General features: G+C 41.6%; 1 protein-coding gene across 2 annotated transcripts; it reads left to right on the top strand.

Annotated features, from left to right (window-relative positions):
* The first annotated feature begins 3,472 nt into the window (after positions 1 to 3,472).
* mapk8a (mitogen-activated protein kinase 8a) lies at positions 3,473 to 15,987 on the top strand. Of its 2 annotated transcripts, XM_071913200.2 has the most exons (12): positions 3,473 to 3,508; positions 7,919 to 8,085; positions 8,445 to 8,574; positions 8,760 to 8,818; positions 8,986 to 9,124; positions 10,526 to 10,691; positions 11,447 to 11,518; positions 12,593 to 12,775; positions 12,958 to 13,082; positions 13,217 to 13,280; positions 14,455 to 14,532; positions 15,375 to 15,987. In XM_071913200.2, exons 1-12 carry the CDS (start codon positions 3,473 to 3,475, stop codon positions 15,548 to 15,550), a joined length of 1,395 nt encoding a protein of 464 aa, XP_071769301.1. In that variant the 3' UTR covers positions 15,551 to 15,987. The 2 variants fall into 2 exon arrangements, with proteins under 2 accessions (XP_071769301.1, XP_071769309.1); XM_071913208.2 differs by lacking the exon at positions 3,473 to 3,508 and having other exon boundaries at positions 7,918 to 8,085; positions 14,455 to 14,530; positions 15,424 to 15,987.
* Positions 15,988 to 16,718: the final 731 nt, after the last annotated feature.

Raw genomic sequence — 16,718 nt, 5'->3', positions numbered from 1 at the left:
CTAACAACCTATCTACAATATTTTTGGTATTTAGAGCCATTTATGAGGGATGGCTCTAAGAAAGTTCACAAAAAAGACTGTTCCTTGCACCAGGCACTGATTAGATTCTCTTAGTCCATTAGTCTCATTGCCTCTCGCTCTCTCTGCTCCTCCCATTTCCTAATAGGCTTTCCTCTGAGCTGGGGCAGATCTGCAGGACTGGGCACCACTGCAACTGTGTCATGATCCCATGTTAGTTTGTTATCACATAGGTATTAAGAATTATATAAAGTTTCAAAATGTGGAGGAAAAAAGAAAGCTCAGAGCATAAGTTGAATACAAAATGGAAAAGGAAAAGGGAGAGCTTCCTTACCTATCCAAAATAATATTTTTGCTTGGCATCATTTGTGTTACATGTGTAGCATACCTGTGTTTGAATATGTTGTTTGTTTTGAAAATAGTCAAGATCACACTCTATTAAAATTAAACCTAGTGAGGAGTGTGTCTTACATTAGATAGTCAGGCTTAATTTGGCTCCTTTAAGCATGTTAAAAACAGGTTAGTTGGGCTGGAATGCTCACAACAAGATAGTATTGAACCAATTACGCAACAAAATGACTTTCTGGTACAGATCAATGTGTTCTTCAATCTATTTTCCCTGTTGTTCTCACTATTTGTGGGATGGCAATACTCTGGGCAAATCAACATTTTAACAGGTGTAGGTCCAATTAGGCTCTACCTTAAGTTACCATAATTTTAGAAAATCAGAATAAAAGCTCAGCAACTTTCTCAAAGAACTCAATCTGGAAAAATTGACTGGTGGGGCAACATTGATGCATAAATAGCTATAGTGTGTGTCTAGCCTTAGACAGATTTCTATAAGAGTTGTGAAGGCATGGTGCCTTCATCAGCATATTGCTGTAAGGGCAGAAAAACACATTATTCCTTGAGCCATTGAAATGATTGCAATTGCATGAACTGTTTTTTTTCCTGGTCAGCAATTTAATCCCAATGCTCTTTAATGTCAAATAATTAAAGAAGAAAAGTAATGTAAAGGTTGATTTGTTTAGTGTGGCTGATATGGTTCATATTTCCAGTTCAAAACAACTGCTTCATGGTGAAGGCTGTGAAACCAAACTATCATGCTTTTATTCCATTGGATCTTTTTTTGTGATTGTCTCTTCCTCTCCACAAGTACTACTAAATCACAAAATGTTTCAGTAATAATAAAGTCCTTATTGCCAATCTCAGACACAGACAGAAGGAGGCAACATGGTTCCATGGCTACAGACCAACATAATTACTTTAGACCTGATTAAATCTCTCACTTGTGCTGCTTTCAATTTATCTTATCCTGAGCTTATGACACTGAGAATGTGAATCGAATAATTACAGTGACAAATCTTGCAAAATTAATTGGGTGGCAAAGAGCAGTAAGACAAAATACCCAAACAGGGAAGAGCATGGGTGACAAAGCAATAAAACACTGACTGTGTGAGGTTGTGGACAACTCCATAAACTGCACAATGCTGTTAAAATTGGTGCTCAAATCCTTCGAGTAGCAAGAAACATAAAGGAATCCTACTGCAACCCTGTAGGCTGGTTTGTTGTTACAGTGTAGGAGGGGTTGAGGAAGAACATGGAAGCCCTGCCAAGCGCTCCCGCTCATCCATTCTTGAGCAAAACTTTAGTTATACTCCCTCACAATCCTCTGTGGCCTACAGGTCTACAGCTAAGCCCAGTCAGGTCAGGCACTGGTGCAGGAACCACACGGGAACCTGGATACTGGTTGCTGACTCTGTCACTTGTTCGATCAGATTTTTTTGAGAAAATAATAGTATTTTCTAAGAAACTGACAATCTATTGTATAACTTCATACATAGAATTGTGTCTATATTAAGGTGTGGCTGTTGCCTCTATATTTGGAGGTGATGATTGGCTAGACCTAGTCTGGCATAAGCTGAGGCCGTTCCTAATCTTGACCTCTCCTGCTCTGGACAGTGATTCTTAGAAAGTAGGTAAACAGTAATTAAGAAAACTCTCACCATCAGCACCAAACAACTTCTTATCACTTCTTATATCTTGTAACTTGATAATAATGATTTGCATGATGAGGAACAAAGCATTGCATTTCAAAGCTGTTTCATAATATTTGCAATTGCAGGATGTCTCTTCACTAACTAGAAACAACTTGCTTTGCTAGTAACTAATAATTTGATGCTACATCCATTTTGCAAGCAGTTGCCACTGCATATAAACTGGACATAAGAGGACATGTTTTCCCTTGTTCACTGGAGGTGCACCAAAGCTTAGGCCATCACCTTGAGGATATTTGAATATCAAATGTAAGACATGGAACCTGTTCTCCAGTCCCTGATATTTTAACTTAAGTGTAGAACATACTATATAGCATTAGTCAACCGATCATCATCTAGCTTATTGACTTATCAACCACAAACCCGCTTACTGATCCATCAGCCAACAGCCAGATTATTAGTCACAGTCACACTGATTGTTTTCACATTGTATGAGGAGAGGGTACTCTATTCTTGGAAATTTGGGGCAGGTAGCCCTTGTAGAGCAAACTGGGTCTCTGTCTTATCCTTCTTTCCCATTACAACTACTTCCATAAGACACAGTGACAATACATTCTTATTCAACTCAACACAGCAACAAAGGTTCCTCATAAGTAGACAAACAACGAATCTGATCCATCTCACTTATTTTCTGTTAAATACTAGAGATCAGTTTCATGCATTTTAAAACTGTAGCTGATTCCAATTTTAGACTTTACTTTGCTACTTTACTTGTGTGAATGTTTGCACAGGGTCTTCCTATAGTATGATGAGGAATGAATATCAGCCTTTCATCTGAAATCATCAGTTAATTAACACAGGACAAATTGGATCAATTTAAAATACAAGGCAAATTGTCAAATAGGACTATAGGCGGAACATAAAAAAGAATAGCTCACGGTGTGTTAGGGATATTACCTGGTAACATACGTAACCTATGTGAAGAGTGTGATCCTCTGTGTTATCTTCAGTGCTCCCACCACGACTCCAATATAATCCCCGTGATCATTGCATTGCTGTTTTGGCGTCCTCTCCGTTACTAAGGGATGCTCCACTCTTGCAGGCAATTCATCAATGACATTAACTATATATGGTGTCCCATTCATTTGCTCTATTGCCACCACCACGCTGAAGGTCTGAAACTTTTTTTTTTTTTTTACTGTATTTGGCGCTATTCTTAGCCTCTCGCCTTTAAACACTTAATTGGATTAAACTCGCAGTTTGACAAGCGACAGGTCAGAGCCACCAATAGCGGGTGGGGTGAGATCAGCTACACCGATTTAACTAATCCGTCTGACGCCCAAAGGTACGGTGAGTAACCGCCGGTATAGGTGCGCTACAGAGAAGCCTGGGAAGGACGAACGACCTCGGCCAAACGAGTGGACTATAGCCGGCTGCCTCGGGGCTGCTCTCCCAGAATGATCATAACGCTGCGGACTCTCTTCGAACAAGGGGTAAGAAACCGTAGTAGCCTTATCTTGCTGCAGGAGTCGGTGCTGGGACGTTTATCCATGCCGCTTCCCAGGTCTATTGCGCGCAGCTCGTCTCTGCAGGCCCCGGGGTATCTGCGCAGGGATAAGGATAAATAACAACATCCCAGGGCTGTCAGGTGGGTGCAGGGAGAATTTAAACTACTCAGCGTTAAGTTAACGTAATTTTACCTAATGTCCTTATTCAGTCACATGCCTTCGCAGAGCATGGATTCGTGGAACCGTCGTTTTTGTAGCCCTGCGAATTGACGGTTGAACTCGTATAGATGGTAGCCTGTAGTATGCTATGGATTCCTGCAGAGCCTATGCATGTCATGGTCTTCCACAAATGATTAGCCCACTATTTAATATGGACAGAGCCGTAAACCCCATACACAACATAGCAAAAAATTCCTAAATGACTTCTTTTGTAAGGCAGCACGAGCAAGCGTATAGGCTGTACCTTTTGACCAGTTAGATTTCCCTTTGTAATTCTATTCCAGTAATAATCTGTCGCTGATTCATTTGATCACTGCAGCATATCAGTTACACCCTGGACAGAGACCTCTAAAGGGCTTCCACATGACCATAACCATTATTAAAACTTATTCATAACCACTGATACTGGACCCAGTCGTGTCACTATTTGGGACGTAGCAAAAATAAAAATAAAAAGTGAAATATAAATAACAAAGAAAGAAAGAAAGAAAGAAAGAAAGAAAGAAAGAAAGTAGGAAAACAAGAAAAAAGAAAGAAAGAAAGAAAGAAAGAAAGAAAGAAAGAAAGAAAAACCATTTCCATTTGGATATTCACACTTGTCCTTCCACTCATATGTGAAGGAGTCTGCTGCAAGGACAATTTTGTAAAAATAATAATCATAATATTAATAAAAAAAGAAAGAAAAAAAAAACTAAACCTAAAATAAAAGAATGGACAACACTGGCAACAGTTCCCAATTCATTTTTGTTTTAATCATAGGACTGTTTAACTTGTACAGTGAGCTATAAACCTACACTCCCAGTCTAACAACCTATTGTTTATCATCTGTGTTGTCTACAACAAATCATTTAACATGCCGTGACATTTGCAAGGACTGTTATCTAATATAGCATGGTATCTATAGTCTATAGTTCATGGTATGGACTATACAGCAAGAAAATATCCAGTGCTCATCATTCATCCATAATTATATCATTAAATGTTTCATAACACTTTGATTTATGTAGGCCTAGTACACTATTGGACAGAAAAAATGGCCAATATCCCTATTTGGGCTGTTTTGAAAGTGTGACTGAGTGCCATTTATGGGCTATATTTTAAACCTGGTCATGCTATATTACACATCCTGCAACAGAGTTGCTCCAGGCCTATGAGCACAAAATGGCACCTCATTTTTCATGTTCTTGTTTGAAACGGAAATGAGCCAAAACAAATCTGTGTAAGTTTGTGTGTGTGTGTGTGTGTGTGTGTGTGTGTGTGTGTGTGTGTGTGTGTGTGTGTGTGTTTCTTTGTTTATTTATTGGGCATAACAGTTAGGCAAACACACTCCCATAAAGAGGCATTGGAATAAAAGCAGCAAGTTGACAGATAGACAGATAGATAGACATACAGATATCTAGATAGATAGCTAGATAGATAGATAGACAGATAGATAGATAGATAGATAGAGGCAGACGGAAGGATGCATGGAGGTGGTGGGTGTGTCTCTGTGGATGAGTGACGTGCAGTTGGGACGCATGCCCTGTGCGCACTGCGCGTCCGGCCTGTCAGTAGCAGCCAGATGGAAACGTAGGCAAGTGAATTTGGTGAGGTCATGTATTTTTAAGCCGCACAACGGAATAAATCATCCTTCACCAGCGGCATAAACAAATAGCCTGCTCCGGAACACTGTACCGCTGATCGGACCGTGGGGAAATCAATAGTTTAATTTGATGACAGAGGTAAGATCAGGATTTGCACCTCTTCTCAGACGTGGTTATTGTTTGGCCGTGGGGGGAGGGTCGTACCGTTGTGTGCATGCTGCTTTACCGACGCGTTTGTTGTCTAGGGTGTTACATTGTAGCTCGGCTTAATCCAAAATATTCCCTTTTACACTGTAACGCTGTAATACGCCTGTTCACGGCGCTCGCATATGGATAAAGACAGTATGCTGCGCACTGTGTGTCTGAATAGGCCACGTAATATCACGATATGGGTGTTATTATCCCTCTAATAATGTCCTCTTGTGCAGTGTCCCACTCATTCAGGGTGCTATACGCTTTTAGCATGCACGGCTCTTTTCTAATGCAGCAATCTCGTACGGTCATTTACCTGCCAGCTACCTCTGTCGTCGGCAAGGGGTCGTGTGGCCAAGGTTAAGGCATTAACATCGAGTGAATATACGGGTCGATATAGATCCTCTACTTGGTTAATCGGTACCGGGGAGATGTGGAAGAGTCTTCTTTCTTTCTGTGCCTTTTCTGTGCCTTTCTCCGCCCTGCTGACAGTACAGCTGTGGAGACTAAAGCCTCGCTCTATTCGCTGTGAAAAAAAAGGCTGTATCAGCTTCGCATCGGGTATATATGAGGGTGATATGTAACAGAATTGAACGAAGGACGAATGAAACCCGTCTTTTCCATAGGTTAGTCTGAATTAGATGTGTGTGTGTGTGTGTACGGCTACGATGCTTTGCTTGTGCTGCTAATTCCTCATCAGGTTCATGTGATGTATGTAAATGAGGAAACATATATGACACAGTAGATTCTCCCTAGGCTGTTTGTAGTATTTATGTATGTGATCATGTTAGTTTCAGTGCGGTCTTAGCGTGCATGTAAAGTTATGGGCAAGAAAAACTGCACCCTATCATTATATGAGTGTGTTGATATGTGGTGGCACAGTAGGCTACCTCATGCATGTGCATTTTGCTTGTAGTTATTCCAGCATCTCTTGGGTTTGCATTTGTGAAAATTTGTGTTCATTTGAATGCATACAGTACATGAAACACTGTTGCCAGGATCTTAATTGTTCTGCAAGTATGTGCTTTGGAAACCCATTCATTAAATCATTAGGCTGTAGCAGCTTGTTTAGAGAAAACAGAGGTTGACTCGTTAGAGGGCGATGCACTGTAGGGGCGAGCCGGCTGTAATTCTGCTCTTGCTAAATACACAAGGCAACTAGATTTATTACAGTGCTCTTTTTGTGTTTTTTCCTCCCCCTGAATCCATGACTAGGTCCAAGCATTCACTTACCCAGGTGCTGCATTGGCAGAGTACTGCTGCGGCGTACTGCACCCCTTGTAAATACTGTAGCTTACACACATTACTGGAATCACAGCTGATGGTGTTTCATCAATTTAGAGGAATGTGTTGATACTGTGACCTGGTTATAAGCATAAGCAGCATCTGTGATGAAATAGGAATTGAGAGGATCAAAAGGTGTCAAAGTTATAAAGCACCCAGCCTGCTGTCCTCACTGCACTGACCTGCCCTCATCATTCAGATCAACAGTCATGATTACAGAAAACAATGACATTACAGATGCAACAGATTGCCTACCACTGACACTACTGTACAGTAATTGCATTATCATTAAAGCCATCATAACTCAGATGAAGTAATTGTCTTCCTGTCTGATTTATAAAAAGAAGCAGCGTGTCTATTTTGATGTTGTGAGGGGGGTGGATGTTATGTACGTCTTTGTGACGTTGGAGCAACAGAAGGAGAGCTGACTCATTTTATTCTGCCAATTAGGTTCCTCATATGGACTGTGTGTTGAGAGAGAGTGGAAGAATGGGGAGGGAGATTACGTTGCTTATATAAGCGTTGGCTGCTTGAAAGTAAGGAAGCAAGACAAGCCTGCCTTACATTTTTCTAGTTTTTTTAGATTTTAGGTGGTTTTAGTTTTTACATGATATGGAAAATGTTCGGGAACATCATGCAATCAAATGAGCATCTCTGCGTTATGTCTTGTCCGGGCACTCAGCCCCCTGGTGTAACTTGACCCAGTTAACATGTGCCTGTGGAAGACCTGCTTGCAGAACTGGACTGGAGTCCTGGGCTGGGGTCCAAACTCACAAGCGTTCAGGCAGGAATCATCACCAGGCTTGGTTTCCAGTGTGAGAGAGACATTCTGAGAGTCATGTTTCATATGATGGAGTAGACCCCCCTCCCCGTGGCCTGCTGTTCTGCCACCACTGCTGATGATATCAAATCTTCCATCCCGGTCTGTTTGCTGAGTCGCTGAGATAAGGAGCTGCAGCTCTCGCCTGAAGTGTGAAATTCAGCAGTGTCTTTACTCCTTTACTCCTAATCTGCTTTCTCGGGAGCAAGGCTGGCATTTGACTTTCTGCTCAACAGCTACTGTGGTAGCGTCGGTGCAGTGCCGCCGCTAAATGTGTGTCCATCTTTGTGTACACAGAGGACATTTTTGGATGCGCAGAAAGCAGTAATCGAAGATTTCACCATGAACAAAAACAAGAGAGAAAGAGAGTTCTACAGCCTAGACGTTGGGGATTCTACATTCACAGTCCTGAAGCGCTACCAGAATCTGAGACCCATCGGCTCAGGAGCTCAGGGAATCGTCTGGTGAGTGTTTCAACCTCATCCATATTCAGTCTTCATCTACATGGTGAAATATGGGACATTGTGTTCCATACATCACCAGAGTATTCATGCAAATGAAAGAATATCTCACTTGGTACCTCCTTTCATTCATTCTTATTGCCTTATTTAACATTAAAATCCATAAATTAAAATTAAATTCAATTATAAATATGTTTACAACTGATTTTCCGTCAGTGACACAAGCGCTGTCCTATCGTTTTTATATGTTTCGAGGTTATGTTATTAAAAACCCCACCTCAAACTTGCATATCTTGTCTCTACCACTTATTCTGCTACAGTTGGGCCCATAATTTTCAATTATTCATGACTTTGTTCCTCAGCTCTGCGTATGACCAAAACCTTGAAAGAAATGTTGCCATCAAGAAGCTGAGTCGGCCGTTTCAGAATCAGACCCACGCCAAGAGGGCGTACAGAGAACTAGTCCTTATGAAATGTGTCAATCACAAAAATGTAAGTTGGCAAATCTTTTCACTTAATTCTTGTTCTTATTACATTTCACCTCTGGAAGATATGGTATTTTAGGTTTGCGAAAATGTGAATCATATTTTTTATGCATATAACTTAAATTTTTCTTTAAGATAAAATGTTAATGACGTGATCACATCATTCTGATTCGTGTCATTCTACATCCACAGATCATTGGCCTATTAAATGTATTTACACCACAAAAATCATTAGAAGAATTCCAAGATGTGTAAGTAACTGGATGTGAAGTGTGGATGTATTTGTGTGTGTGAGTACTTGACTGTGTTTGTGTTTGAGGGAACATGTACAGTATATACTGTATCTACATGAATTACTCCCTCCCTGTGTGTGTGCTTGCATGCTTCTCAACTGTTTGTGCAAACTGTGCTCTGTCAGATACTTGGTGATGGAGCTGATGGATGCCAACCTGTGCCAGGTCATTCAGATGGAGCTGGACCATGAGAGGCTGTCCTACCTGCTCTATCAGATGTTGTGTGGCATCAAACACCTCCACGCTGCCGGCATCATTCACAGGGTAGGCATCAGCTGGCCAGGGTCCACAAGAGGAACTGGTAAACCTGCTTTGGTACTTGACACTAGAATGTAAGGACAGACAGTTCACTGGCCTGTGCTCAGTTGGCATTTGGTAATATATAATATTAGTGCAGCCGGGCAGTGCAGTGAGTTTGGAGACCGCCTTTTAACTGTAGGACCCGAGTTCAAGGCCCTTTTTTTTTTTTGGCAAGCGTGCACCCTGAAGCGTCCACAAGCAAGACACTGAATCCCTACCAGCTCCATAGGCTGTTCTGTAGCCGACTCTGACCTCTCACCTCCCTGTAGAAGAGGGCAGGGGAATATCGAATGTTCCCATGGGGATCAATAAAGTATTCACATCCAGCAAGAATTGAAATGCATCATCAGTGAATAAACAAACAGGTGGGAGATGAAATCATGCATCTCAGTTTACATTTTTGCTCATAACAAATGAAAACTAGATTAGCGCCAGTTAGTATGTCCTGGCAAATGAAAATATAACAATGAAAAATAAAACTTACTGCTAACATAACATACACAGCAAGGCCTACTTTGGAAATATTACATCCTCAACAAGGGATTAAGCCCAGTTAGAACGAAGAAGTCCAAAAAAATTGCAAAACCAAAATCAAACAATCCAATGGTATAAAATGGCACTACTTACCTTACCTGGAAACCAGGGAACTTGAAATGACTTTTCTACTAGCTAGCGTAACGCTACCACAAGCAATTTGTATTGTAGAGAAATGTGAAATGGAAAAAAGCAAGCAGTCTTCTTTGAAAAATAACCACAGCAGGAGCAGTAATTTACAGACAATCAGCTGGATTTTTGTCGGGATTGATAATGCAGCACAGTGTGCGTGTATATTATATCATTGTGGGTGTGATGCAGACAATATTGTGATAACAAAACATTTATAAATAGCCCAGTAGGCCTTCCTGCACTCAGAAAATCCAATGGAAAATCTGGATGACCGGTATACAGAGAAAAGTGTGTTTTTTTCCTCTATAATTTGGACCCCCTGAAATGGAGATGATATAAGGGACTGTCCTTAAATAAACAGGACAGCTGGTCACTACCGGTTAATGTGGTGTTTATTTTGTCTCAGAATGGTGTTTAATGGTGTTTAACTCCTTCATACCTGCTGTCTCACTTTAAGTCATTAGAGATAACACAGAACATTAGCAGTCTCTCCTCAGCGCTCTCCCATGGGTCCTCACACAGCAAAGCTTTAAAGACATCATCAAACTCACTTCTCACACACAGTTTCTTTAATTGGGGGGTTTCACAATGCTGAATGTAAAACATGGAGTATTAGGTGTGTATTGTCACTGTTTTTGCTTCTATTTGACAACATAAAGATCTATAAAAATTACATTCTTGATATGTTTTCCTCTGTAGGACCTCAAGCCCAGTAACATTGTTGTGAAGTCAGATTGTACACTGAAGATTCTGGACTTTGGCCTGGCTCGGACCGCCGCCACAGGACTCCTGATGACACCGTATGTGGTGACGCGCTACTACAGAGCACCAGAGGTTATCCTGGGCATGGGCTACCAGGCCAATGGTCAGTACCTGTCTGTCTGTCTGTCTGTCTGTCTGTCTGTCACACGTTCAATTTGCTCATCTACAGTCAAATAGGCCTGGGTGATATATCATATAATATCGATATTGTGACATGAGGCTAGATATCGTTTGGGATTTTGGTTATTGTGATATTGTGAAATAACTTTAATGTTACTTCTTCCTGATCTTAAAGGCTGTGTTACAGTAAAGTGATACAATTTTCTGAACTTATTGGCCTGTTCTGGCTGAGTAAAATGAACAATGATTGGCTTTAACTGCTCATCATATCCACATTACTTATTATTTATTACACATTACTAATGATCATTACTAATTTTAAAAATATTCTTGTGTGTAAATACAGTATCTTATGAAAGCACAAATACTCATTCCCCGAAAATATCGTCACATTATCGATATCGAGGTATACGGTCTAAAATATTCTAATATTTGATTTTGTCAATATCACCCATCCCTACAGTCAAACAATGTTGATTTTCAAATTACTATACAAACTCATTGCAGTTACACTACACTATTTACCTTTTTTAAACCCTGTCTCACATCCATGTCTATCCACAGACAGGGAACTGAAGATAAATCTTGCTATTAATGCAGTGCACGCTTACGCAAAGCATGGTGCCTCTGTGTATAATGGGATTTTGTTGTTATAAAAACAATAGCCTCCTCCTAACTAACCTCCTAACTAACCTGTTGTTGTGCATTCCTCCTGTTTACTGTGTTCCACTTTGCTAGTGGACATATGGTCTGTGGGCTGCATACTGGCAGAAATGGTCCGCCATAAAATCCTCTTTCCCGGAAGGGACTGTATCCTTGCGTCTTTCAAATGCTTCTTCACACTTTGTTATTGGTAACATTCTTTGGAAACACTGTGTTCGTTCAAAAGTACTTGTGCCTGGCACTGTGCAGACTGTGAGATCTTTCCTCTGTATAGCGATCAATTCTTGGCACGAATACAGTATTCTGTGCCAAGCTTCGGGGAACTGTTAATAACCAAAACAGGCCAGTATAATATTCCTTATTTGAGATGCAGCTTTCGGACGGTCATGGGCTGTGAAACTTTCATTTCCCCTCTTCATTTCCTCAACACAGCAGGAGCATTTCTCCTTCTCATATGTCTGCTGGACACTGGCTGATGTTGCATGCTCTCCCTTTTCAGCTTCACGCATCGCACCACCATTCTCCTTGTGTTCTGCTCACTTTCTTTTGTTTTTTGTTTTTGTTTTCTCTTTTCCTCACCATTGTGTTTGCATGCTAACCTCCCTGTCATCTCACCCTCCGCCTCCAGTGGATGTATGGTCAGTGGGCTGCATAGTGGCCGAGATGATCCGGGGTAGCGTGTTGTTCCCCGGCACTGATCGTATCCTTCCCCGCCATTGATCACTGTGTCATCACTTCATTCTGCGTGAAGGGATCCATCGCCGCCCTGTTTTAGTTCCCATTTGATCTGTTCCTAGAGTTTCCTTGTGTCACCCTGCTATCCGTTTCCAAATTTCCCACCCAACCTACATGCCCTCCGCCTTTTTCTCTGCTGTTCCCACCTGTTTAGAGAACTTGACAGAAAATCAGACAGCTCACTGCATACATAGCTGTAGAATTCAGAGTGCTGTAGTTCTTGAGAGAGAATGTAGTTATGCATTAGCTGCATAGTAGAGGAGTGAGTAGCTGCATCAGTATAGGTCATGTAATCTAGGTGTTGTGTATGTGCACTTCTCTGTGTGTGTGTGTGTGTCTGCCATAGTGTAAGAAGGGCTGTGTGCGTCTCAGTGGGAGATGAATGTCATGCTGCCTCATGGTGTGTTGTGTGTGTGTGTGTGTGTGTGTGTGTGTGTGGGAGTACTGTAGTGTCTGTGGCCTATTTCCTTGACATTTCTACTTCAGACATTGACCAGTGGAACAAGGTGATTGAGCAGCTTGGTACTCCATCCCAGGAGTTCCTAATGAAGCTGAACCAGTCAGTAAGAACGTATGTAGAAAACCGGCCGCGCTATGCTGGATACACCTTTGAGAAGCTCTTCCCCGACGTGCTCTTCCCCGCTGACTCTGAACACAACAAGCTGAAAGGTAGAGGTATATAGGTTTCTCCCTATCTTCTGCTCCTGTGGCTTTATTGTTGATAGAGATATTAATATTGTTTTACATTGACTGAAGTGACTTAAACCACAAAGAGCTCATTCGTCAAACCAAATTCGTAGAGTGGTGATTAATAGCACAGCACCTTATCTGACTGTTGTCTCTCCCCCCAGCGAGCCAAGCGAGGGATCTCTTATCCAAGATGCTAGTGATTGATGCCTCCAAGCGCATCTCTGTAGACGAGGCCCTGCAACACCCCTACATTAATGTTTGGTACGACCCAGCTGAAGTGGAGGCGGTAAGTGGATCACAGATACGACCACACGATCTTTAAAAGGGTCACATGAGACTTTAATTACATCACTTGGAGTGGAAAGTTGTCACCGCTCGTTCACCGCCAATGTGCCATTTGTGCCGTTTTCTCTTCCTCAGCCTCCTCCAAAGATCACAGACAAACAGCTGGATGAGAGGGAGCATACCGTGGACGAGTGGAAAGGTTAGGCAACATACCAGAACACTTCACGCATCGCTCAACACTTCACTTTTCACTGTCGGTTTCAGTGTGTTATATTCCCCCGTGGCTCCGACAGCAGCAGTGGTACAGGAACAAACCACAGTGCTGCGCCTTACTGCCTTATAGAGGCTTTACAGTTGCGTCAATGGTCTCCCAGCAACCAAGCCTGGTGCTATCATGGAGGTCCACTGGAGAATTGGATGTGTGCATTAATGGCTAAATATATAACAACCGGACATGAAAAAGAGAGATACTGTAAAAAGATTGCTGTGGTGTGGGTGTCGGTCCAAGAAACGTTATAAGTAAAGTGAATAGTTACTTTTGTTTCCAAATTTAGGTTACTGTGACACACTGTCTGTAGCCCTAGCCTCGACTCTGCTGTAGCTTGAGAAGTCAGCTCCACTTACCTAACAGTTATTTTTTTACTAACTAACCAGCAGGCTAATTTAGCTAAGCACCCAATGTTAATGTTAACATGCAAATACTAGCCACTATTAACGCTAGCCACTATACTAGATATTTTATCTTGTGTGCAAAGCAGATGTGTTTACAATAAGACAATGATTAGCTGACCAGATACTAAGATTTGTTAGCTGACATTGTCAGATTTATCAGTGGCAAAACGGTCAGTTCCCAGTCAAGAACAGCACAGAAATGAACTATGTTCGTTGAATTCTGTTGAGACAGCCAAGTCATACATTAGAAATGCAATCAGCTGTTTACAGTCGCTGTTGCGCAAGAGCTTTGGACCTCCACTGTGTTCGTCAGAGAGTGCATTACATCACCTGAAAGCCCTCTATTAAAGCCTCTCAGTAAGTGTTTTGCCACTGTAGGGAACCTGACGCTGTGGAGCAGGGCAGGACGTCAGATTGTGTGTAAATATCACTTTCAGTTGTTCTGCAGCAGGATGAGCTCATCCTAACCCCTGCCAGGTGATAACGACCCCTCACTCATATTCAGACGGCCACGCCAGAACTGCATGCTCAAATTAGAAACATGATGATGTCTGGACTGTACAGTATGTGATGCACTTTGACTATACAGGACAAGATATCTTTACTATTTGCCTTGACATCTTTTCTCCTCCCTTGCTCCTCTTCCACCATTTCTCTCCCTCTCCTGTCCCCCTTACCCCCTTCTCTTTGTGCATTTGTAGATCTGATCTATAAGGAAGTGTGTGAATGGGATGAGTGGACGAAAAATGGAGTGATCAGAGGGCAGCCACCTCCTTTAGGTGAGTAATCACTGGAACTCTGGGAGATAATGAGAGTTGGAAGGGGATGAATCATGGTGAATAACAGGTGGGAGATATAAAACACAGTAAGGCATTTTCTTTTTTAGGTTAAAGGCACACAACGGATACTTCATGACAGAGGCTTGATGTGTGATATGTGATCAATACAATTTTAGGTTTTTATTTTATATTAAGCTGTAGGTAAGTTTGGGAGGAAATAGATCAAATCTCCAGAAATTCAATCCAACAATGGCATGCCTCCCACTCCTCTTAGTGATTGACAGGACTTCTCCTCATTGGTCGGATGGGTTTCCACACATTTCACTGAGAATTTCATTGAGAATAGCAGAGGAATGGAGCTACCGCTGTTTCTGAGATTCTGACATATTATCCTGCTCGTCCTTGGACACCAAATGTGGCAATTTATACTTCTAAATAAATATGAATCCATAAAAGTGACATGATACCCTTAAGAAGGCATACTGCCAAAACATGTTGGTGGTGTAAAATAAATATTTTGTATGGAGAGAAATGTGCAACCTTCATATATTTATTTACTCTGACTTTGGACCGATGGTTTGCACCTTTTTATGGGTGTGCGCTTTACTACTGAATTACTTGAATCCATAAAAGTTACCTACTGCAGCTTTAAGTTCAGTAAAGCTTTATAAAATGTGAATTTAAAGTGAGTTGAGCATAGTACTGCCCCCATTCCCACTGGAGCCACCCATGCAAAAACTTAACAAATCCACCAAAATGTAAGCAGTGTGTGTGTGTGCTGTCACGGTACATCTTTGGTGGTGCAGGTGTATCAGTGATCCCGTGTGTTTCTCGCAGCACAGGTGCAGCAGTGATCGACAGGTCGCCTCAGCCCGCATCTTCCTCCTCCTCGGCCAACGACGTCTCGTCCATGTCCACTGAGCCCAGCGACCCGAGCAGTGACCCCACCATGACCTCTGACACAGAGAGCAGCCTGGACAGCCACACCTCCCTGGGCGCTCTGGGCTGCTGCAGATAACACACACACACACACACACACACAGTACACACACGCACACAGATATACAAACAAACGCTAAAACAACCAACCCTATCCTCACCTTTGCACCTACAACTGCAGTAAGTGTCATGGGATAGGGTTTAGGTCAATGGAACTTCTCATGTTAGTTTGTAGAGCTACGCTTTTTATGTACAGTTTGTTTTTATTTCCTTGCCCCGCCCCCCATACTGCTGTAAATGATTGTGGTTTGAAATTGTATTATTATTTTTGCTGCGAAGAATCAGAGTATGTTTTGATGTGAATCTGTGATGTATGTTACGAAAGGGAGGGATTTGAGTGTACTTTACACCTCGCTGTTTTTACTGCTAAAGTGGATTACCATACTGTTAGCACTACAAGATTAATTATGTTTAATATATTTTTGAATTGTTCATTTAGCATTTTTGTATTGACTTTGGGACATTTGAATGAATCTATTAAATCTCTCTTTAGCTCATAGGCTAACTAGGCTATTAATGCAAATGGATGATTTTATTTTCACATTTTTCCCTTCTTTCTTGTAGAAAGTATCCTCCAGTGTATCCAAGTTAACTTATTTCTTAGTATTATGTCACCTCTGATTATGTGAATCTTGAGAATCTGAATATTTTATCCTCACTCAACTGTTCCCTGACACCTAATTTCTATTTTTTACTATGGCATACACTGTAAGCCTGACTGTATTTTGACTTGTTTATTTATTTAGCTGCAACTCGTAGGTGATGGTCTGTTGGATGAGGAAGAACAGGGTGAATGTAAGATAAGAGAATAGCGGCACAGTAAGGAGCCAATGGTTACTGTAAGCATTGTAACAAGCTAATGTAGGCCACTCCACTGACTAGAATAAGTGCTGTACTTGGGGAATGGACTGTTACTGGAGACTATTTCTAAATTAGTCACTTTACCCTTTTAGCAGGTTCTATCAGACCTTTTTATTTGCAGCTGTCTGATTATATTTGATTTGATTTAAGTGCCCTTACTCAGTTCAGTGATTTTAAGTCCTCTCTGTGGCAGATGCTCCTCTCTGTGGTGCGTCTTTCTTAGTTCTACCTCACACATGCACACGCACACACTCAAACACACACACACACACACATGTTCCTGGAGATATGTATATCATGGCACACATCATTCGAAAGAACTGCGA

The sequence above is a fragment of the Centroberyx gerrardi genome, chromosome 15 (genome assembly GCF_048128805.1).
Source record: "Centroberyx gerrardi isolate f3 chromosome 15, fCenGer3.hap1.cur.20231027, whole genome shotgun sequence".
In the NCBI taxonomy this organism is placed as follows: domain Eukaryota; kingdom Metazoa; phylum Chordata; class Actinopteri; order Beryciformes; family Berycidae; genus Centroberyx; species Centroberyx gerrardi.
Note: the sequence above shows the minus strand (reverse complement) of the source record. Positions and strands in the feature narration are given on the sequence as shown.

What these genes read in the sequence shown, in the direction of transcription:
- mapk8a (XM_071913200.2), top strand. Translation starts at nt 3,473, where the DNA reads ATGATCATAACGCTGCGGACTCTCTTCGAACAAGGG. An exon ending in AATGTGTCAATCACAAAAAT is followed by an intron (nt 8,575 to 8,759) that starts GTAAGTTGGCAA and finishes CTACATCCACAG; the next exon opens with ATCATTGGCCTATTAAATGT. An exon ending in ACCCAGCTGAAGTGGAGGCG is followed by an intron (nt 13,083 to 13,216) that starts GTAAGTGGATCA and finishes TCTCTTCCTCAG; the next exon opens with CCTCCTCCAAAGATCACAGA.